The 24,406-nt window shown below is 42.7% G+C and overlaps 1 protein-coding gene across 1 annotated transcript in view; it reads right to left on the bottom strand.

Annotated features, from left to right (window-relative positions):
- NPLOC4 (NPL4 homolog, ubiquitin recognition factor) overlaps positions 1–24,406 on the bottom strand; it is a 51,203-nt gene that overhangs the window by 16,014 nt on the left and 10,783 nt on the right. The window contains exons 4-12 of the mRNA XM_053375466.1: positions 22,157–22,339; positions 19,851–19,899; positions 18,982–19,076; positions 18,137–18,260; positions 16,697–16,876; positions 11,021–11,107; positions 9,630–9,701; positions 8,148–8,274; positions 6,762–6,922 (exon numbers count right to left, since the gene is read on the bottom strand). Of these exons, the coding sequence (XP_053231441.1) occupies positions 6,762–6,922; positions 8,148–8,274; positions 9,630–9,701; positions 11,021–11,107; positions 16,697–16,876; positions 18,137–18,260; positions 18,982–19,076; positions 19,851–19,899; positions 22,157–22,339 (1,078 nt within the window). The remainder of the gene's footprint in view (positions 1–6,761; positions 6,923–8,147; positions 8,275–9,629; positions 9,702–11,020; positions 11,108–16,696; positions 16,877–18,136; positions 18,261–18,981; positions 19,077–19,850; positions 19,900–22,156; positions 22,340–24,406) is intronic.

Below are 24,406 nucleotides of genomic sequence, written 5' to 3'. Positions count from 1 at the left end.
CCTTGACACAACTACATGAAAACTTTCTGGGCTGATGAAACTACCTATCCCCAGCACAATTAAATGTGCAAGTACAAATAGTCGATACAGGTCGGTAGACAGTAGCACTGCAGAGAAGGATGGAGAGGCATGTGGAATGACAAGCTGAAATGTGAGTCACCAGGGTCACTCTTCCACATGAGAGAGGAGTTGCACTGAGAATAAATGTGGGGAATAAATAGCCCCCATTCTAGTGCCGGCTGAACTGGCAATCCTGGTATTGGCTAGTTTTCTGCTTTCCTCTTAAAAAAGAAATAAGAAAGTAGCGAAGTGTATAAATGGGTTATATTGGGGCCAGAGAAAGTAGGTAGGGGGCAGAAAACTAGTCTGTAGCAATGGGGTACACAACAGGCTATTTGGAGCTAGAAAGTAGATGTTTCATAAGCAAAAGGCAAGCTGGGAACTAGGAAAGTTGATGAGAACATTTCAGTGGATATGTCACTGGAAATCTGGCATAAAGAACTCTGTACAGCTCTATAAATATGGGGGAGTGGGAAGAGGCTGGACAAAGGAATCCAGAGTGTTCTGAATGATTCCAACAACCAAGCAAGTATGTGCTCGGCGTCTCATGTCCCTGTCTCAAGGCAACATCAACAGAACATCAGGATTCTCAATTTATCCCCAGACTGAATTAAAGGCCTCGTACATATCAAGTGCTCATAACTCAACAATACCCAGGAGTACTGGTTTTTTAGAAGAAAACAAGTACCAGGCAGCTCTTAATAGAGGGTGCTTGGCCTTCCAGTATTGCCACTGGAATGACTTGACAAGAGGAAACCTGATATATCATACTAAAATCTAGCAGCTGGCAATTCTTTAGACCAGCGTACCATACAAAGCTGGAGCGACAGCCTAAATGCAAAACCGTATCCAGTTTTTTCAGTCTGTAAAAGAACGATGCAAGGGGCAAATGTCTATCGGTAACACAAGTGTCCTCAAGTGCCTTTCATCTTCTACCAACCCCAAACATTTCCTGGACATTAGAACATCAATAACAACATAACTCATTGGGAAAGATGACATCTTTGCATTGGTCCTAAGATCGTATGTATTTTTCAAAAGTCAACAAGGGAGCAGAGTCCTGCAAAAGCACTAAACCTTTGCTACTCTGCTTCAAAGGATCCATAAAATTCAGATTCCCCTTTGGACCCCCCCCTTTTCTTTTTTGGCACGCTGCATTTGATGGAATGTTGAGACATCCATGAAATAAGTCTAGAGCTGGAGTCCTGCGGTGCAGCAACCAACTTCAAGAGCACAAGACTCACAGGGGTGCCCAATAAGATGACAGCCAGATAATGGAAAGTCAAACTTAGCAGACTGGCTGGATGCTGCTTCAGGAAGAAGAGGAGGTGTTTGAAACACCCAGAAACATAAAAACGGAGAACTGCTCTCCATTAATGCAAATTGCAAATGGATGAAAATGCCAAATTTTAAAGAGTGTTCGGCTCTCACGGCTTCCAGTGATTTCATCTGACTATGCTATGATAACTAATGCCAATATATTTCAGGAAAGGAGATCTAAAATTTATAGACATCTAGTGTTATGCGAAATGTAAGTCAAACAACATCTGCTTGTCAGAAGTTCTCCCCCAGCCCTATAAAACCTCTAGGCTTGGTCTCTGTTGACAGTCGATAAAGACCTATGAAAGGAACGTAGCGTATTATTCAGCCTTCTCTTATTCAGACTCGCAAGGGCAAAATACATTCCAAGCTTAAGTAAGTTGGAAAGAGGAAACTGGTTGAGATAGGAAAGAATTGTCTTCTAAGATAGCATACGCAAGCCTCCTACATTCTTGAAAATAATGCAATTAGCCCTTTCTCCATTATAAATGGTTAACCTAGCAACTCTTATTTCTGGTGCTACATGAAGTTGCAAATACCCTGCCTGCCCACATCCAGCTGAAAAGCAGAGAAATGTACTTTTATCAAGTAATTGATATACTACATGATGACAAACTGCTTCTAAAGCATAAAAACCCATTACAGATTACTCAGGTGTTGGATGCATGATAATGATATAAAGGCTGCCTTAATTCTTAATTAGCTATCAGACTAAGTTCAACGTGCTGGAATCGGTGACAAAGCCCTATACAACTTGAGACTAGGACATCCAAAAGACAGTCTCAGCCATTATGTACCAAAGCAATCACTACGCTGTGCAGAAGAGGGCCTCCTGCAGATGCCATCTTATCAGGAAGTCAATTCCACATGGTATCTGAATTGGGCATTTAGCGTGGCAGCACCTGCCCCTTGGAATGCTCTCCTGTTACATATCAAACGGGCACAATCTCTGATGTCTTTTTAACATTGGTTGAAGACTTCTTGCTTTCAGCAAGGCCTCCTCAGTGGAAATTTTTTATTTCAGTCAGTCTCTGTACTGGATTTTAAATTGTTTTTATATCTGTAATTGTTTTATAGATGTTTGTATTGTATTGTATTGAGATGCTTCATAGGAAGTGATTAATACATGAAATAAATAACACAGGGAATCAGACTTTCCATTCCAGACACCCTCTCCATTGGTGGGTGAGGGGAGGAGGTGTTCTTCAACAGTGAGAACAGCTATTTAAACAGCTTTTTTTGTTCTGGTTCTCAAAACTCCTAATGTTCACACCAGCATTAGCCTCAAGCCCTTCACACCAGTCAAATTTCAGCATCCAGATGCAGTTAATAGCATTGCTGCCAGTGCTGATTTAGTCTTTAAGGGGCCAAAATAAAGAGAGTGGTAAAGACATAAAAGTCTTGCATGGCCAGAGGCGTCAGAAAAATGCCTGGCTCCATAAAGTTGGAGCAAACCTGGTGCTGTTGGTTTTCCTGTTTTGGTGCTTTTTGAGATATGAGTGAGTCATACTTGTTCCCATGGGAACAAGCAATGGCTGGAACATGCCGTCATGGGTGCAACAGCCTCCGGCCCTGTCCCACAAACACGCACTGATGCGCACCACCCAAGAATGGCTCAAGAGAGAAGAAGCCTGTTATTTGCCCTTTAAGCACCTCTAGGCTTACTGAGGCCCTGCAGCCAGTAACGCACTAGACGTGTGGCTTTGATCCCAACATGGGCTTCTTTTGTGCAGCAAGCAACTGAGACAACTTCATGAAAAAACGTTTTCCAAAAGTATAGAAACAATATACCAGGACTGGATACTTTATGCAATAAGCAAAGTTTCACATAGGCACCGCTTCAAGTCTCTCTGGTTTTACATACATCACCTCTTCTCTGCCTGCAGGAGTTTAAAGAGCATCTGTTCTCCTACCCAGCTAGACGACACAGGGGTTCAATAGCTTCTGCTGTATTTAAACTGCTGCTAACCTTGCGAGATAAATGTACTCCACATTACACAAACATTGGCTTCTTGGGGCGGATCCAACAAATTTCTAAAAGCTCTTTCATGTGAGTGCTTAAGCCATATATATATATGTGTGTGTGTGTGTATATATATATACACACATACACACACACACACTCTCCAAAAACCTCCAATGCAGATCTCTCCTAATTTTCTGGAAAGGTAGTTGTGCTGGTTTGTAGTAGCTGGCTGCCAAGAGACCAACCTTTAAAAAGCTTTTACCCCAATAAATAATTTAGTCCAAGTAGCTCATTAACGTCTTCCTGTTCTGGGCATGTTATAAACCAACACTGCAGGACAACAGCCTCCCTTAGCTAAACCCCTAGCCTGGATCAAAATATATTCCTTCATCTCACAAGAATGGGGCGTTGAGTGTTAAGTGCTCCTAATACCACGGTAAGGAAAGAATACGGAGAAAATAAGGCAACCTTTTGTTCTGAACCACAGGCCCAAAGGAGGGTCTGTGCAAAAAATGGTTTGCTGCAGGGATACCAAAAGAGGATGTCAAGAACGCCAGAATAGTGCTATATTAAAGGGAAATGTAAGCTTACAACACAGCCTGCAAAACCCCAAAGCCACTACAGACGTGGGTCAGACACCACAGCAGTGAGGTGTCGCCATGACTTGTCTGCACCCAGAAAAATATTCATTCTTTACTTATACAAATGATAGCATGCATCAGTTTGGCCAGAACCTCCCATCAATCCACCTGGCGCCATGAGGGCACAGGTGGCAACTATCCAAGGCTTACAGATAGCTTCCCTCTCTGGGCCAACAGCCCAGCATCCCAGATAAGCACTGCATCAAAGTGAGCCAATAGCGTATATTAAAAGGAAGTGAATCTATGAACATATGTGAGCTCATCCTTGCAGCAACTCCCCATTAAATGGCATTTGCAAGCCTTCTGAGACAGTCTCACCTTCGGTTCAACACACCTGCCTTTTACGAAAAGAATGGTAAAATAACCTTGACAGAGTGAAAAGTTCAAAACGCACTAAATGGACTTCAAAAAAGAAAACATTTTATTCTCAGAACCTTTGGATTATTTTGCTCATATGTTTTCTGCGAATGGATGCGGATCTCTTGCTTTCTGAATATGTAAAAGGTGACCACAAATTGTTCCCGCTAAGTTGTCATAAAGTCATATGGCATAAACAATAACTCTCCCCTACTGTACAAGGCAGGAACTGAAAAGTATAGAAGTATAACCAGCCAAATAAAGTAAGAAAAGCCGTACTTGACGACTAAGGCTGTGCTTCGTATTCTAACAGGGCCAGAACCTACCAGAGATATTCTGGCATCATGACAATGTCTTAACGATCCTTTATGAAGCTGTCACTCACAAAATCTGTGATAAAGTATTGTCTAAAGAGCCAGGTCTTCCACATTTATCAAGGCCCAAATGGTCCTTAAACACAGAATTTACTAAACTTTCCAGTGATTTCATTACGTTGCATCTGGCTCAAGGATTATTGAAACACTTGCCTGAATTCCGGAGTATATTTCCGAGCAGCCTGAATTTTAAAGGCTCAGTGATCAATTCAAGTGACAGCTATATAGCCAGGCAAGGTTGTATTCAAAGAAAGTAGAAGCAATGTAATTTTGAGTCACAAGCCATAGCTGGAAATTTCTGTACTGCAGGATTGAAAAGTGTAAGTGAGAACCCTACACAAAATGGCTTCACACTGTACAAGTAAACAGAAGTGGGACTGATAGCGGAGGCCTTGGTAAATTCCCATTCCAGAGTGCCTCCGTCAACACTTTGTGCATTGGGTGTCGGCTGCACATACTAATTACTGCTTACAAAATGCTGCCATCTTAGGGAGACTTTTGCTGAGGGGATAAAAAACCACAATACTAAAAAAAGAAGAGAGTAATCAGATTTCAGTCTTCTAAAGTCTGCTCCAGAATCTTCTGGTTTGGAAAGCACACATAGACACAAAGTGAAGTACTGAAAATATCTCAAATATTTTGTTTCTTGAATCACAACATATAAGGCAGACTTAGGGGGGGGGAGAGAAATGCTGTCTGCTTGTAGTAACAGAACAGAGGAATTATTTATATCCTACCTGCTGCCCAATCTTCTGGATCTACCTATGCCTTTTTTTACATCGTTCTCCACTCAAAGCTCTCATCCTCCCTCTTTCCCCACCACGAAATTCACCTTCTCTGAATCCACGTTTTCTATTTTGCTACTTGTCACTATGCAGCAACTGATGCTGCTCACCGGGTGTCTTATAAGTATATCCTACGTAACAAAAACTATTCTCGCCAGCTGTCAGAAACCTGCAGCTTTTATTGCTGCATCGTTTTGCTTCACTGAGCATCTCACCTAAGCATAATTGGGCAAAGGAAACAGCAAACATTAGTCAGGCATCCGAAGTCAACAAGAGGGGTGGCAGTCACAGCCAAACACAAGTGGCATCATTAATTCAGAGGGCTCGATAGGGGGCACAAAGTAGCTTAACTCTGACTGAAGCTGAACAGGATCTGGAGTATGATAGGAGGATTTTCAAGAAAAGGGAAATTGAGCTTATTTATACAAGAAACTATTGCAAATCTGTATTTCCGTACATATTGCTGAACTTCTGTTTGCAAGCTTGTGTGTGTGTGCAAGAATGCATGCTCCAATTTATACTCAATCAATGCAATAGCTTACTGTTCTGATGACCCCCTAAAACAGGCATAGGCAAACTCGGCCCTCCAGATGTTTTGAGACTACAATTCCCATCATCCCTGACCACTGGTCCTGTTAGCTAGGGATGATGGGAGTTGTAGTCCCAAAACACCTGGAGGCCCGAGTTTGCCTATGCCTGCCCTATAACTTCAAGGTTCAGAGGTTTCGTTGTGGATCTGACAGAGACAACATCAGAAGCAACAACTGCGGAGCCATGGCAGAATCTTGACTTAGGTGGCTCCCCAATGCTGATGCACTGCTCTGAACAACACAGGCCAAATGTGCCAATGTAGACAGGAGATATAGCTCAGTGGCAACACCTTCCAATGCACAGGGCAGACAAGACAGGTTGTCTCCAGAGCTAGGGAGGAGAGGAAGGAAGAGGGTGCCAGAAAAACTGCTGCCCATGCAGCAATCAACCCAGAGAAAGATGATAGAACAGCTAGTGCACCTTTTTCTTTGACAGCTAGCTTGGGCATGAAAAAACAATAGCCTAGGCTTCCAACAGCCTTTCAGGAGAAGGCTAAGCACCCTCCCAAGGGCAGAAGGAAATTCCACACGTTAAGTACTGGGAAAGGGCTATCCTCCATGGCTTGCCACTACTGTTTAGTCACCTTACAGAAAAGAAGAGAGTGAACCATACCACTTTCCCAGAAATGGGAAAGGACCATATGTCAATGGAGGTTATCCACACTTGCCTTATAGAACACATCAGGCACATATTGTTCACTGCTGGATTCCTTTGCATAGCCGAGCTCTGGAGCATCGCGGCATGGCAACAAGCACTCGTCACGTACTAGAGCCATGCACTGGTTGGATACCTGGTAGCCCTCGAAGTGGACTTGGTTGTCAGGACCACCTGGGGGGAAAAGGTACCTTTAAGCCACTCGAGAAGGAGAAGGTATATATGTACACAGGTTGTACCACACTCAAAATGGAAATAAGATGTCCCTGAGCCAATACAGTGGTACCTCGGGTTACATACGCTTCATGTTACAGACTCTGCTAACCCAGAAATAGTACCTCGGGTTAAGAACTTTGCTTCAGGATGAGAACAGAAATCGTGCTCTGGCGGCGCAGTGGCAGCGGGAGGCCAGATTAGCTAAAGTGGTGCTTCAGGTTAAGAACAGTTTCAGGTTAAGAACAGACCTCTGGAACGAATTAAGTATGTAACCAGAGGTACCACTGTAAATGTAAGTCCATCAAATCCAGATTTTTTGCCTTAAGTACAAAGGACTCTTCTTCTGAGCCTGTATTGGCTTACGAGTTTCAAATGGCAAACAGTACACAACTTTCCAAGAGAGGTATCCAGATAGAGGGGATTTGTTAAAAAGTCATATAAATGAAGAGGTCACATGAAAAGGTCACATGTATTTGTGCAGTTTTAGACATTTACATCCGCAAATAGTTTTATGTTTTACTGGGTTTCCACCATTTGCACAGAACAGTACGGTGCCAGGCCACTGTGATTTTTATGTTGTGCTGTAGACTATTCTTGTGCATGCAGCACTGAGCAACACTTCCTCATACAATTAGGAGATTTCAGCGTCATCGCACACAGCCCTCGTCTTAGCAAAAGGTAGCACTGAAAAGCTTTATTAAATTTGTCAAGGAGATTTTTAAACCAAAGGAAAGGAAAGATGCATATTGTTTATCAGCAACTGCACCTCCCACCCCAGCATAAGACGTAATGGGAAGGAGGAATGACTGGCTTTAATTCGTGCGCACAAAAGTCATACGGTTTTAACATTATTAACATAAGCATTTCCAAATAACCAAACTCCATTTTGGGGAGGGGAAGGAGGTTTCCTCTTCAACTAAAGTTGAAAACACTTGGGCTTAAAAACAGAGAATGGGGGCAAGGGGACACATGCAAGCCCCAGTGCTCCTGGGTTTGTGGGCTTTTTTTAGTCTGCAGAGGGTTTCTAAGCACATGCAGTTAGAAACCACCGAAAGCCAAAAACACTGTTTTCTTTTACTGGTCTCAATTTCTGAAAAGCTTGCTGCTTTAATGGAGTGGGGGTGGAGGGTTATGAAACCTTTCAGGTGTTTGCAAAAGAGGCTGCATTTTGTTTTGTTTTTACCTGTAGCCACCACAGTGAAAAACTTGGATCCAAAGTGACCATCTGGGGACAGGCGGCAAATGTTTGGGTGCTGATTCTGAAAATGCCCAGCTGTGATGCACTCTTCTGCACTTAAGAAATAAGCATCCTAAAGAAGGCGAGAAGGTGAGACTGTTAAAGAGACAGAGCCATTGCATGAGTGGCATTTAAGGTAACCCAGGAGTGCTTTCTGAAATGAAGCATGGATTAGTAACTTCTAAATCTAGCAGAGATGACCATCTTGGAAAATCATCACAACACATAGGCACTACAACCTGCAAAGCTTTAGTTTCAGCAAACAATTCCTATCATACTAGGAAAACCAAGCTTTTTAAAGGAGATTTTTTTAAAAATGAGAAATAAATCAGGCAAGTTTATTTGGCTTCTGGTTGCTGAACTTTTAGGACACGGGTTTTATGAGCTCTCTTTAGAACTGACAACTAAAAAATTTACTGGTTTTCAGATTCACGGAAATTAAGATTGCCCAGAATCTAACGAAAGTCTACAAGCTGAGGTGAAAAACATCTTGAGCCTGACATATGGTCCAAGGTCTTCATGCTCACATCTGGTTGATGTAATGAACGGAGGTGGCAAAATTAGGGCAGAAGGAGAACCCAGACAATAACTTCCCCATGAAAGGTTAATTTCCCCAATGTGTGATCAAACTATAAAATGAATAATGCAATAGGGTGTACTTCATCATGAGCAAGCAGGTTGTTTTAGATTTCTGTCTGATTTTCACTATAGTGGAAGTAGGCAAAGCCTACTATTAGCTTATGGTACTTGGTTAGGGTCACAGAATAGTAGTTGGTTGAGATAATTCACTATAGAAGGTCCAGATAAGGGCAGCAAATGTGTTAAGTCTGTCTAGAAAGAGGATTCAGAAGGATAGGAGGAAAACTAGACAGAAATTATCCAGCAGAGGGAAGAATTAACAATAATCAGGTATGTGGAACATTGCTATGTGCTGGGTTGAAACAAACTGCAAAATAAGAGCTTGCTTCCTGTGACCACAGCTGCGGGAGATTTGGAAAATCAAGGATGGTATACAAAAGCACTCTTGTAAGCTTAGATAGATACACGAACAAGTTACCATGGGATCTTATGGTATTGGCACTGCTGAAACATTTTAAAAACAAGCAAGATGAAGCAAAGTCGTATTTAAGGGAAAGAGAACTAGGATTTTGTGTTTGTAGTGCACCTTCTCCAGGTATTCAAGAATCCAGGCAGATTTCAAACCATCCTGACATCCTATCCATACAAAGCTCCATTCTAAATCATCCATGGCTCCTCTAAATTCCCAGCAAACACATGCATTATTCTAATTTTAATAAACAAGGCCCACCCTTAAAAGCAAGGCATCAATCTACACACATAGTTCTCTGCATAAGGTGTTGTTTTTCCCCCTTCAAAGCCTGCAAATAAAAGAGTGCAAGGACAAAAAAGAAAAAGCTCGCTTCTCACCTTGTTCCGGCTATACCGGACAGTCCCCTTCCGCGTATCCTCTGAGACCAGATCTGTGAATATCCAGCCAACCTTAAAACACAAATGCTCTTTTTATTCTTCTACCATTTTTTTTAAGGTGACCTTCCCACATTGGTACAAAATGTTCTTGGCTAGAGGAAGCTCTTTGAGAAAGCCTGCTCAACAGCAGCCTGAAGGAAATTACTCCCTTAGCTACACAGACTTCATTTGAATACAATTCACACATTTGCAGTGACAACTGGTGAGACCGGTAGTTTTATGCCTCCTTACGGAAAGATCTGGAGACTGCAGGGATTCTCCTCCGCACCTCACCCATAAAAATACATTTACTTTTCTGTGTCCACACTGTAGAGTCAAAAGCAGTTCACAGAAGTGCTCTCAAGATATCAAGTTTCTATGCTGGTTAATCTAAAAGGGAACCCTCTCAAATTTCCTATTTCCTGAATCCCACTTGATCATGCTAAAGAAGTGCAGGCCTTTCTGAAATGTAGATCCATACAGTATTCATCTCCATTGCTCACTGTTCAAGCACTCAGTTGTTGTTCAGATGTTGCTGTTATACTTGCAACAAATATCAAGAACTAAACCTGATATGCTTTGTAGATGTTATTAGTGATGATCTGTATAGCAAAGTAACCATAAAACTAGGATAAAACAAAGGCTAGATTCAAACAAAAACAAATTGTTTTATATCTTAAACACAGATGCCTTATATAAACCCAAATTTAATGACTAATCTGCCCTATTTGACCCACTCATTTGAAGTTTGAAAATATTCAACCCTTTTTGGGGGTGAGGAAGCAATGTATTTTATCCTTTATTTTTGCAACACAAGCAGTATCTTCATAAAGGCAAGAAAACTAAGTATGGATCTGAAAGGCATCTGCGTAAGGGTGGTGTCAGAATTTATTAAAAAGCTGACAGTTTGCAGATTAAGGAGGAGATTTCCAAGAGGTGAAATCTTCTCTACCCCAGTCATTTCAGAAAAGCACAGCTGGGGCACTGTTTAAGGTGCTCCGCCAAGATTCCTGCTTCACTTGCCTTTATAATAAACAGCTGATAAGCAGGAGCCTGATCAGCAGACTGAGGAATTCAAAACTATGCGACCACATCTGTATGTCCTTTGTGCTACTGGCAACACAGATCTGCTTAACTACACCAACCCACACTTTCCACTCAGTTTCATGTTGGCTCAGGACTATGCAGCAGAAAAAAGCTGAACAGGTCACAAAACCTCCAGTACAGCCTGCATGCTGAAGCAACACTAGCCCAATTAGCTCCCAACAAACCAGATCCCGCACATTTGCCAACCTTCCAACTCCTTACAAAAGGTTTCCCCCTATATGCCGGCCCACACACGTTTTTATTACCTTCCTCAGGCCCAGCTTGGTTGCAATCTCATCCACAATCTCCGCCTTTGGGTCTTCTAGGAGTTCCAGACTGTTTTGTGTACCAATCTGGAAATAAAGAGAAAAGCAACAGAGAACCAGTTTGCAAACAGGGGTGGACATTTAGCATCCCAAGGAGACAAAATGCTTCGTTCTCGAGAACGAAACGATGCTAAATGTCAGGAGAATGAATATTGACAAGCTGCTGTGTCTCGCTGCAGTTACATTGATACGTGTGACACCAGGCTATTTACTGCTGGTTCTATTGAATATGAATTTGAACAAACAATGAACTATGCTTCTCTACGAAAACCAGTCATTTCCCAACACATAACTGTAAAGAAACCTACATTCTTTCACCCGTAAAAATCTAAGAGGAGGCCTGAAGGATCAGGCTATGACCCATCTAGTTCAATATCCTGTTCTCACTGGTCAAGCAGATGTCCATAGGAAGATCAGAAGCAGGACCCGAGCTCAGCAGCACTCTGCCCAGCTGTGATCCCCAGCTGTGGGGTTGCATCAAATCTTCTTAAGCAAGGAGCAAATGAAGTATTTTAAAAAAAACAAAGCCTCTTACAAATTGTGTTTAAAGCTTGTGATCTAGAAATCCTTCTAGTATCTCACGCATTGGCAATTTTACCCTCGCCATCACTGTTTGCTTAACATTGGATTCCTTACCTATATAGGGCACCCAGCAATATTTTTTTGATGGATGGACATTAATGTGTCACAAGGTATTAATTAATTTTAAGTTAAGCCACCTGACCCACAACCTTTTATTCTCTAGTCTCTAATTTACAGATTTCTTATCTTCTAGTCTCTCCTCCCTTTCCAACTTCGACACTCTTATCTAATTCTGCCTTGCTCCTTAGCTTCCTACTTATCTGACTGAAAACAGAAGGCTGGATTTTCAATAATTCTATATAGTTATTAGAAGCCTCTTTTCTTTCCAAATACTTATGAACCACCCTATGGTACAATATGTGTTTCCTAAGACTAAACTTTTAATTACGATTTCCCCCCTTAATCTTGATTCATTATTTGTATTATATGAATACTGATACGAAAATTTAACAGCTAACAGTGATAATTTCCCTTCGCATGCTATAAAAATGTGCCATAAGCACCTCACATTCAAGCTATTCTCAATCTCCAAAGTCAAATTCTGCGCCATATGGAAGCATAAAATACGGGAAAGCACTCAGGAATGTATCTCAGGAGTGCACAGACTTCTCTCTAGATTGTGGATTCTCTCTCAAACATGCTTTGAGAGTCAGAGTTTTTCTCTAAGTATTTTGCCTAACGTTGGGCTTGACCCATGACCCTGAGGTTAAGAGTCTCATGCTCTACTGACCAAGTACCACTTCAGACTGAATAGTGGGGGTGCTGTTTTGAATGCTTTCCCATGTGAAAGTTCATCAGCAAGTAAATAATTAACTTATCAGGGAGAAAGCCCGGCTGACACACACACACACACACACACACACACACACACACATATATATATATATATATATATATATATATATATATAAAATTAATGTAGGGGAACAATCAAAAGTCATCCTCCATCAATATTTTGAATTGACACCTCCCATTCTTCCTCCTTAGAACTCTACTACCATATTCTGTTACATACTTGACAAGCCGGCTTTTCTCTTCCAGAAAGAATAAGCTTGTATTTAACTGACAGGCAACATCAGCTATTTTTACACCTTCCACCCGAAGTTTTCTCATTGGGGAAACAGATGCATTAAATCAGGTGGTATCTCAACTAACAAGGCAACCGAACTGGATCAAGGATGTCTCAGATCTACTGTAACTCTTGTCTGCCTTTGGCCAAGCCAGCAGAGATCTTGAAGGGTTGCCAGGATACCAAGGAACACAGCCTCTCTTGCAAATCACAGCAAGAGTGTTTGCATCACTTCCAAACTCAATGCTTGGTTTCCAATTCACATGGTTTCAGCGACATAATAGCTGCCAATCATCACGAATCTAAAATGGGAACTGTAGACGCTATCTATTTATCTTGGGCTGAGCAAGCATTAGTGCAGCTCTGATAAATCACACAGGAGCCACAAAACCAGAGAACAACCCCTCTAGCACGGCTGCTTGTTGGTTTCTACACATTGTACCATGATGCAATACCAAAACACACAAACTGGCAAGCGAACAAAGTGCTCAACACTTAGCTTCATGGTGTGCAGAGGATTCAAGGGCGCTGATGTAAGTTTATTTTGTAACTTAACAGAAACTCATGAATCTTGCCACTGAACAGCGCACCAATGAATTATTACTGCTTGCATGTCTCAAATCACCCAACAGACATATATTTTATGCATAAGCAAGGAGCTCCCTCCTCAACAGGAGCTCCCCACCAACACTTCCAAGGTCACTATGTGTTGAGACAGCATTTTATAAAATGGCCAAAGGAGGATCATAGGACAACAGACTGTCCTCTTTCCTCAAACTACAACCTGATACACTAGTAAGTACTCTGAAAACTGCTTGTATCCTCACTTGCTGCTCTCCGGTCACTATGTTAAAGTGGCATGGTGGAAAATGCTATATATTTTGATGCTAATAATAGGCAGAGAAACTATAAAGACAAGTGGCCTTCTTGGTAGTTGCACCCACCCTGTGGAACATCCTCCCATCAGATGTCAAGGAGATAAGTAACTATACAACCTTCAGAAGACAACTGAAGGCAGCCCTGTATAGGGAAGTTTTTAATGTTTGATGTTTTATTACATTTTTATGTATGTTGAAAGCAGCCCAGAGTGGCTGGGGCAACCAAGTCAGATGGGTGGAGTAATAATAATAATAGTTTTGAACAAGAATGATAATCATAGCAACCTAGCATAGCAAGGTGGTTTCAACTAGGGCCAGGGCCTTTTCAGTACTGGCCCCGACTTGGTGGAGCGCTCTGTCACAAGAGACTAGGGACCTGCGGGACTTGACATCTTTCCGCAGGGCCTGCAAGACAGATCTGTTCCGTCTGGCCTTTGGTTTGGACTCAGTCTGACCCTTGTGTTTCCCTCCCCTTATGGTTTTGATTTATGGGCTCCTATCAAAATGAGGCTGCATTTTAAATTGTATTTTAACCCGTATTTTAATAAACTGGGTCGTCCCCCCCATTATGTTTTATTGTAATTTTATTGGCGTTAGCCGCCCTGAGCCCGGCTCTGGCTGGGGAGGGTGGGATTTATTTATTTATTTAAATAGCTGACCAAAATTTTCCATCACTTGCAGCTTTCAAACCCAGAAATGCCCTTCTAAAGCGAACACGTCAGCTGGGTTAAGTTTGATGCAACATCAGTTGAAAGGAGTTAAGTCAATTTGAACTACAAAAGATTGTCCAATGCACAGTTGCATAAACCTACTTGCCTCCTTGTCAACAGCAAGTGCCTTGTCTTCATTTGGTGAACACCCTTCTGTATTCACCCAAACTCAGGTTGTGAGAGTGAAGCCACATTTCGTTTCCTCCAAGAATGGGGAAGAAAGGAAAGATGGATTCTGTCCCAAAAGGTGGGCTTTTGCGTAAAGTGCCAGAGGTTTTTTGCTGCTACCTCCTGAAAAATCCATATAAGCAGGGAAATAAATGGCCCCTATTTTTTTTTGCAAGGGAGTCTGGTGTGTGTATGTCATGATGGTAGGATAGTTTCTTTCCCTTCACATTGGCAGAAGCCATGGCATACAAACAGTGCTTTCTGCAAAAGTCCAGCTTATAGGAGAAAAACTTCTCCCTCACCTCAGTGAAGAGGAAGATAAAAGTTAATTTTTATTAGTTCCTGTTGAGATTTTGCAGGAGGGAGCAGTAGAAAGGTGCTGCCTGCACTTTTTTGCAAAAGCCCAGCCATAGAGGAAAACACCCTCTCATGAGTTCTCTGTGCATGTCACAAGAAAGGGTGTCATCAAGGACTGAGCTTGGCTAGTAAACCAAACAAAAATTCATGAACCACTGATCCAACCAGATCTCTATCATCACCATTAATTAAATTTATATACAGCTCTTCATTCAAGGATCGTAGGGCAGTTGACCAAAAAACCCACACAAAATACATAACATAATAATAAAATGTGCAATAACACACATCCATATTGAAAAGGCTATAGATTGTTTAACAGCAAAAGGCCTAGTTAAAGAGGAATGTTTTCGCTTGGTGCTTGTAGACACTCCCTTACCTTAATTTAGAAAATTATACAAATTTATTCTACTGGAAAATTCCATTCTGTTGTGAAGTTGTAGTTCCCCCTTAACATTCATCTGAATCACACTACTCAACTTCCTCTTGCAGCTATGAGACCCAGTGGCTATTGCCACCTAGTGACTTTACACGACCGTACAGCTTCAAAAATTTCCATTCCACCATAAGCTGCCATAGTCCAATAGCGGCTGGTGCAGCAGGGCAAAGCATTGGCTCTCCCCTGCCACCTTTTTATCCGTGGGAATCCAGAAGGCACTGGGCCCAATCACTGCACCACAATATGCCCAACACCTTCACATGTGATGAAGGCTGAGGATATGGTGGTGGCCCTGCAAGGCTAAGGGGGGGTCAATTAGGATTGCTCCCCAAGGCTGCAAAATGAAGCCCACTTATCTGGGAGTTAAGTTCCTTTGAATTCAACAGGACTTCTGAGTAAACGTGATTAGGATTGCACTCTAAATCCTATCAAATTCAATGGGACTTCCTACAATATTCATAAGATCAGAGCCTCTTTCAATTACCCTTTCCTGCCATTTAGAGCTCTGTTGAGAAGGAGAAAAGAAGAGTTGTTGCTGCCCCCTCGCCCCAGTCAACCTGTCTAGTCCACAGCAGTTGCAGCCATATTTGCAAATACCGTATTTTTCGCTCTATAAGACGCACTTTCTGCCTCCTAAAAAGTAAGGGGAAATGTGTGCGCGTCTTATAGAGCGAATGCAGGCTGCGCAGCTATCCTAGAAGCCAGAACAGCAAGAGGGATCGCTGTGCAGCGATTCCTGACGCTGCTCTAGCTTCTGGCTTAGCCGCACGAAGCCTCTTCAGGGCAGCGGGATGAAGGCTCCCCCTGCCCTGAAGAGACTTCGTGCGGCTGTGTGTGTGTGTGTACTCCACACCCACCCACAAACAGTCAGCATATGCAGCAGAACATGTCTCTGGGATTCAGAATATTTTTTTCTTATTTTCCTCCTCTAAAAACTAGGTGCGTCTTATGGTCTGGTGCGTCTTATAGTGCGAAAAATATGGTGATCTGATTGTTGTTTGCTCTGGCAGTAGCTTCTCTCAAGGTGGCCAAAGCAAACAATAAACAGGTTCTTTGCAGAGATGGCTGCAAATGCTGTGGACAAGACAAGTTCTCCATGGGGTGTGAAGCAGTACCAATGCCTCGCCTCCGAGATACAGTGAGTCATAACCCCATGCACAATTGCATAGAAGTAGACCCCACTGAACTCAGTGAGAACTTACTTGCATATATACATGCACAGTATCAGGACTATAAAGTCACAAAGCTGACACATGTGCCATTTGTGGAGAGGCTTCATCACCACAAAATAGCTGCATGCTTTAAAGTTGACAGTTTTACTCCAGTGTCAGCAAGTGCTAAGGTCTATTTTGTTTCCCAGGCGCCTTTCCAAATGGAGCAAACCAAGACATTTTACAGCGGAGCATCTGTTACCTGTGGTGGTTCATAGATGGCAGCAACCTCAGCTCGGATACCTAGAGGGATGTCCTTGTGCTCTGTATACTTCCCGTATAAGTACCCAAAATGCTGGTTTCCCGTTTTTCTCCAGAAGTCCAAGAAACGATCTGCAATTGTATGGTTCTCAAACATGATGTTATCCACATGCCTGTATTTCTGCCATTTGAAAAGCATAATAATGTATCAAGCAAAGCCCTTTGATAAGGATCAATGATGTTCAACACAGTCAACCCAGGCTACATAAGATCTGAGCTTGCTATATTCTAATTCAATTCTGTCTCATAGACTGACACCTCTTGATTCTCAACAGACTTGCCTAGGCTGTATAGGCTACGGATCAGTGAGGGAAACAGTGGAGAGAAATTGTTTGCCCCTACTATTCTACCACTTTTTCAAAACCCATCCCCCCTACCACAATAGTTCTCACACGGCAAATCAGCGATCTAGTTCAGCTGCTAATGCTCAACCATAGTTTAGTGCTATACATGAGCCTTAGGTCACCAACCTAAGGCCCACTGGCCAGAAGCAGCCTGCGGAGTTCGTTTGACCGGCCCACAAGCCGCCCTGTACCCGCTCGTGCGCTGCACTAAACTGTCACAGCGCAGTGGGGACTCACTTCCGCGGCATCAGAAATTTCGCGCGATCTAGCTCATAGAGGAATCTCCGCGGGACTGATCCAGCCCAGACAAGATAAACCCTGCCGACCCCTGCCTTAGACTGACATACTATATTTGTCTTCCTTCTCCGGTGGAGTCATGAGAAACAAGATGGAAGCTTTCATTTATATTTTCAATTCACCATGGTTGACTGTGATAGTCAAAGCTAAAACCGTGGTTAGCATTAACTACAGTTTACAGAAACAAACCAGGGTCATTAACCTTGGTTAAGTTGGCTTGTTCTCCCAAATCAACGAACCAGTATGCATGGCTTGGGACATAATGAAGCAGTCGGTTGAAAATGGAAGCAAAAGCTTCCAAACTCCCTTGCTGTGGCTGACCCAAAGGAGCAGGAAGCAAAACTCATAAGCCTGAGGTACCTTCACATTAAATCTAAAACCCAGTTGAGAATTATGACTGAACAGAGCCAGTATACATTACAGGAATTCAAAGAAAATAACACCTAGATCCCTTTTCACCAACCACTTACTCCATTCTTACAAGTCCACAGCTTTTTGTGATCGTATTAAGAAATCTGAGCAGGTGGTTCTCAAATCCACTAAAGGCTCCTCTCCTATCTCATGCCAAGAACATGAGTCCTCCAGTTACAAGGAATAAGAACATGTTCCTGTCATCCTGTGCAAAAGCTAACCAACCGTGTTTACACCAAGGGAAAAACGCACCCATATCTAAGCTGGACATTCATTTCCAAAAAGAAAAACAGCAGACATAACAAATGCCTCTGCTGTTCTGATCTTACCTGCCTGTTGAGTGTGATGGCACTTGGCTGGCACTTAGTGCAAATGCCTTCTGGCCACGGGGGATGTCCCTCACAGCCAGATTTAATCTTGCAGCTAATGTTTTCAAGGGCAACAAACTTCCCCCTAAACAGGGAAAAAAGGACATACCACCCAAGTATTTATAAAAACAAAAGAAGCTCCTATGCTGAGTGGTGTGCAACAGACATCAGATCAGAACATTTCATCAGGCTCGGGGCTCTAATAGTTGCACACACAACATGTCCCAGGCCCAGGTGTAAATCTGGGGGTGGGGTGTAACTTGCAATGCATTGCAGAAGTCAACCTGTCACCCCTCATTATAGCTGGCATTAGCAAAAATGTCAAGACATGCTGGAAACAGGGATACAGGACTCAGCGACACATGGACTAGAGTCTGTGTGTGAAAGATCAACATCAACTAGAGCATCTGCAGGTTGCTTTCGTCGTGATGGAAAGACAAGATGCTTAGGAAGCAATGCATGTTTCACACCTCTTTTGCGCGTGTACAGAGTCCTTGCAGTGTTCTTGCAATGTATATGAGATCACAAATCATTGACTTAAATAATTGCAACCTCCCTTCACAAAACTATGCCAATGGCATCAATCTGTGGTCCTGGTTTAGGAAAAGATCTGCTGATCAAGGGAGGGAAATAACTATGAAGTTCTCAATCTTTCCTCCCCTCTGCAAAACTGTTTTGAAAATTACCTTTTTGCCACTGCTTGAAGTGAATTAGTTTCCCCGCCTATAAATAACCTTAAGGATTTTCACATTCTGTTTTATCATCTATAAAGAGTTTTCTCTGAAGAAAAGATGCAAGTTTCTTACTTGTCTGCGCCTCCGGTCAGTTTCCTGATGTAGGCATGGAATGACATGTGCTTCACAGGGGGTTCCAGATGGTTTAAATAATCCTCATCAAAAGGCTGCCAAAAAAAGAAATGCATAAAGGAAAACCAGGTCAGACACCTACTTGATAACACATTGATCACTGAACAAATGGATGTTTTTGTCCGAACTCCTTTGCTAGCATTCAATGTGGAAACAATCAGAAAGCTTTGTGCTTCTTTTCCACAGCTGTTACTAGCCTGACAAGAATGGTGGAGGCCTTTCTCCAGACAGTAGAAGTGTTAGCCCCACTCAAAATGTCTTCAGAAACCCAACCTGTCTCATGGGTAGAATAGTCTTCTTCTTTTTAACTGGCAGAGCTAAAGGCTAACTGATCAAGCATGCCAGGTGAATGTGTTCCTGTTTGTCTCTATCAGAAGATCTCTACACAACTGAGAATGGAAATAATAATCAGAACTGTTTCAGTATATAAGAATACAGCACAAGTTGTTCCGAGGTGCACTTCTGCAAACGAACGGAAAATCCATAATGCCAAGAAAGCAAAGTGCACACAAATTTAGCGAGGGCAGGGGGAGAGAGAGCTTTGCTTGAGCATTTAGTGATATAGCCTGCTCAATCCACTACTGCAGAAAAACAGATGTCAAAAGCCTGATAAATGAGGGTACTGCCCAGACAAGATATATCCAAGGGACTTGTTTAGCCTCTTTGGCCATTATCAGCACAGACAGGACACATTAATGTTTCAGCAGTGCCCTCTCAATTGCTGCCATTAAAGCAACTATATTCAGAGGGAGGGGGGGACATTTTAACAAGTAAAATATTACCATAGCAGCTACAGTTTTACTCCTTACCTCTAATGGTACACAGTGCACACATTTGCCCAGCGGGCCATGTCGACATCTGTGTAAAGAGAAACAAAAGTCAACAACCATGTTCCCTAGCAGCCGAAAAGCACTCTGAAGTTTTCATACATTTTTTACGGAGTTAACAAATTTAACAGAAGTAACTGGAAAAACCAGTAGCAAGTCTGCTTTAAAAATAATAATAATCATAATGGTCAGACATTAACATATCAGAGAAGCCTACATCTGCTAATTAAATTACTGTATCATCTAGCTTTAATTTTCACCACCAGGTATCAGAAACTAATTATTTAGAGCGCTGAATTAAGACACCATAGTTTTTTGCAATACACAGAGTGGCTATTTTTGTATGACAGGTGCAGTGTATACCAGCTGATAAAGGATAATGAGAAACACTAGGCAGTGCATCCTCATTCAATGAAATACAGCTCTAGTGCTCAGAACTCGTATAACCTTCTAAGAATCAGTTTCTTGGTTCACTGTTAGTTCCTTCCTTAATAAATGTTAAGTCTGTCGCTATTGCTAGCAACAACATAATACATTTTCCAGGAATATATGTAGGAAAAGTTAGGCATAGCCTCTTAACAAAAGAGCAGAGAATTTTGCCTTTGATGGTTTTATGAGCACAATTTTTATCACTGAACTGCTGTTAAAAATGTCTAGACAAAAGTTCACTATTCAAGGGCTTCCACTTTTTGATCTTCACCGAAGCAATGATTCACATGTATGGAAGGTCATATAAAGGGGCAAAACGGAGCTATTATATTTTAAATTGAACCATGCCATTTTTAAATTTTAAGTCCAACTCTTTTGCGAGTTACTACCAATAGGATGATCGTTACAGGGAACAAGTGGCCAACAGGTAGTCACAATGTCCCTTCCCAGTCACAGGTCAAACCACAGGACGTCTTCAATATTCCTCTTGAGAGCTGAGTGTTTCAAGCTTCTTTAAAGCTTCCATAAAGGAAATACATGGCAACTCTAAGCTGGAGTCTCAACATAATTGACAAAACCTGTGACATCTCTGTAGGTATGTGGCTATTTCAACACAAAGAAAAAAAGGCAGCATAAAGACAAAGACATAAAACCAGGCAGAGACTCTAGAATCATGACGCCTGCTACTCTGTGCACTGGGTTCCATTTTCACAGCTTCTTTGAAACGACAACTAAATATACACAGCCTTTCTGCAATGCGAGTTTTATTGTTTTTCATATTTAAAGAAACATCAATATTTGAACCAACTTCAAATGAGTGTGACGACGACTAGCAAGGCTAGTCATCTCATTGTTCTCCAAAACACTAACACTTTTTGTGCAAGAGTAATTGGCTGTCGCAGCACCATACGCATTACCTTACAATATTACAGATGATTTATTTATTATTGGGGTGGGATGGGGGTCGTCCATTAACATGCTAGATGATATAACTTTTGCAAATTCTGTATCGACTGGGTACCAGTATGTATTGAAACAGCTCGGGGCCACAATACCTGAAGGACCAACTCTCCCCAGATAAACTGTCCTGGACTCTGCGTTCATCATCTGAGGCCCTTCTTCATGTGCCTCCTCCATGTGAGGTCCGGAGGGTGGCAACATGAGAACGGCCCTTCTCTGTAGTGGCTCCCCGTTTGTGGAATGCTCTCTCCAAGGAGGTTCACCTGGCAACTTCATTTTATATTTTGAGGCGCCAGCGTTCTTCTTCAACTAGGCCTTTGGCTGATTAATATTCTATAGTCTTTTAAATGCATTTGTGGGAAGGGGGGTTATTGTTTTGCTGTTTTGTTTCACTTATTTGCTTGTTTTTATCCGGTATTTTATTCTATGAACTGCCCTGAGATCTTATGATGAAGGGCGGTGTATCAATCTAATAAATAAAATAAATATTACTGAGTCAACCGCTGTGGTATAAATGACTAATTTACAGCCTGGACAGCACAGAGACAGGACTGGTAGCATTTTCACAAAGCTGGCTTTATTAAGAATGTCCCTACCACTATGTTCACTATCTGGGCTAGATATCAATGCAGCAATCCTCACCTTAAAAAACAACCACCACCCCAAGTTCTGCCCCTGACGAGGAACCTTGAAATAGACCCATACAGCCCCTTCCCCGACCCCCTTTCATATGACCTGCTTGCCAGCAGTCTGAGAAGAGTGAGTGCTGCAAGGTGAATCACATGGATTGACATTAATTAGGTTTGGAAAAGCTTATAACAGTAAATGTCCCCGTGTAATATTATGGAACTTTGAGAACTGCTCTATAAAGTCCAGAGAGAAAGTGCAATGGTATTTACTGTTGCTGATCTTTGTTCCTGTAAATCTTTCCATCTTGTTTTATTAGGTACTGGTCAATTTCATCTTCTACCACCTGGGGAACACCTAGAGGGCGAACTCCTTGAGACATCGATGACGTATCCATGTTCTCAGAGGAAGAGCCAGCTGGACTCGAGGGAAAGAGAAACAGCATATCCCCATGTCTATAAGAGGAGACAAAAATGTGACAAAACCGTTACCAAACAAACAAACAAACAAACAAACCCCTGCCCATCTGGCTGAGTTTCCCCAGCCACTCTGGGGAAAATGGAAATTATGAAATTATGCAATTTCAATTATGAACATGAACACCACTTTCATAATTATGTACCACACCATCCCAGTGCCTCAGTGTCTAATTCACAGGCAATTATGTGAACCCTACACATTCGCCATATTGGCTCCAAGGTCTGCATTTGGTGGGACACTCACATGGGCAGATGGGAGGCACGCAATGGATTTCAGCGATCCCATCACAAATCTGCTTGCTCCCTACCTTTTCGGTGCTGGCAATCATAATGTACAGAAAGCAAAGGAACACAGGAAGAATGACTCCCATGGACCTTCTTCCCCATATTTGCAGACAGACAGGAATGCAGCTGGGATGAACTTGGTGTGGGGAGGCTGGGCAACTTATAGCAGGGTGTGGAATCCTTTTCACACACCGGCAAAGCAGGGTTTTCTTGGGGGAAAGTGGGCAAGGCCAAATCACACATACACTCCATTTTCTATCATGCATGGGCACACACACACTATTCACTATCATTTCTTAGCTTGGCTCTCTCACCGAGCTTTGAGAAAGAGCCTCAAGCAGAAGGGTCAGTGCACAGCAACAAACCAAATGGGCCTTACAGGAAGCTATTTTCTCCTGCGTGGCCACTCACCATGGAACAGGACTGGTGGGGTAGAGCCTAGGGGTAAGAGGCTATGGCTTACGTGAGAACAGGAGCCCAGATTCAGAGGCCTGGGGGACCACCTGCCTGTTCTACAGTCTTGACATTAACACTATACATTATGGGTTGGATCTAGAGTGTCCCTTCTGCAAAGGGAAAGGCTTTTTCTAATCCAGAAGGAATAAGGTCTTATGAAGGCTCCTACTGAAGGAAGAAGGAAGACATTTTTTTACCCATTCCCTTCCCCTTGTAGTCCCCTGTAGAAGGGTCCTTCTAACCCTTCAGAGCAACTTTTCGGGGGGCACAGGGGGGGAAATGCTCCCACCTTTCCTCAAGCAGGAGCTCCGAATCCAGCCTAAATCAGTACAGTGGCACCTCGGGTTAAGAACTTAATTCGTTCTGGAGTTCTGTTCTTAACCTGAAACTGTTCTTAAGCTGAAGCACCACTTTAGCTAATGGGGCCTCCCGCTGCTGCCGCGCCACCAGAGCACGATTTCTGTTCTCATCCTGAAGCAAAGTTCTTAACCCGAGGTACTATTTCTGGGTTAGCGGAGTCTGTAACCTGAAGCGTCTGTAACCTGAAGCATCTGTAATCCGAGGTACCACTGTATCAGTTATATGCATGCTAACTTGGAAGTTAAATCTAGTTGTGTTCAAGTACCTGTGCAGAGGACTGCAGTCTTAAAGAATCTCTGGTTCTCTGCATGATGTTTCTTTCTAATTCATGCCAATCAATGATGATGCTTTTTTAAAGATGTGGTTTTCGGTGATGCAGTTTCCGCAAGATGAGCCAACAGAGCACAATCACTCAACTTCTGTCCTGTGCTACATTTTAAAGATGTTCCCATCTCTCCTCCCCAATCAGGGATGGAACAACTGAGAAGCCATGGAAAACTTAAAAGCTTTTCCAGATTCTGCTTCTAAACAGCACGTTCCCTTCTATCGTTATTGATAGGCTACCAAGAACAGCAGACAGGGGGAAGGCTATTCGCCAGGGTAGGGGCAGCACATCCCATTTTGCTGCTTGAGGCAAAGCGGGAAGTGTCATCTTGCCCTGCCCTTCTGCTGCCAACACCATACCTACTGCTGCTGCTGGTGCCGCTTCTCTGCCTGCCCTGCCACCTACACTGCTGGCAGATAAACAGCACCAATTTCAGGCAAGATCTTGCTGAAATCTTGCACGCTCAACAAGATCTCACACAATTTCAGCTGCTACCGGTGTCTCTTCTGTTCCAGTCTCGCTTCTGCCACCTGAGGCAGTCGCCTCAGTCTGCCTAATAGCTGAGCTGGCTCTGTGCCAGGGTTCTGGAAAGAACCTTGCTACACCAAGCCTAACTT

Source organism: Podarcis raffonei, chromosome 2 (assembly GCF_027172205.1).
Source record: "Podarcis raffonei isolate rPodRaf1 chromosome 2, rPodRaf1.pri, whole genome shotgun sequence".
NCBI lineage: Eukaryota > Metazoa > Chordata > Lepidosauria > Squamata > Lacertidae > Podarcis > Podarcis raffonei.
The sequence above is the reverse complement of the archived record's forward strand: the minus strand, read 5'-3'. Positions and strand labels throughout refer to the sequence as shown.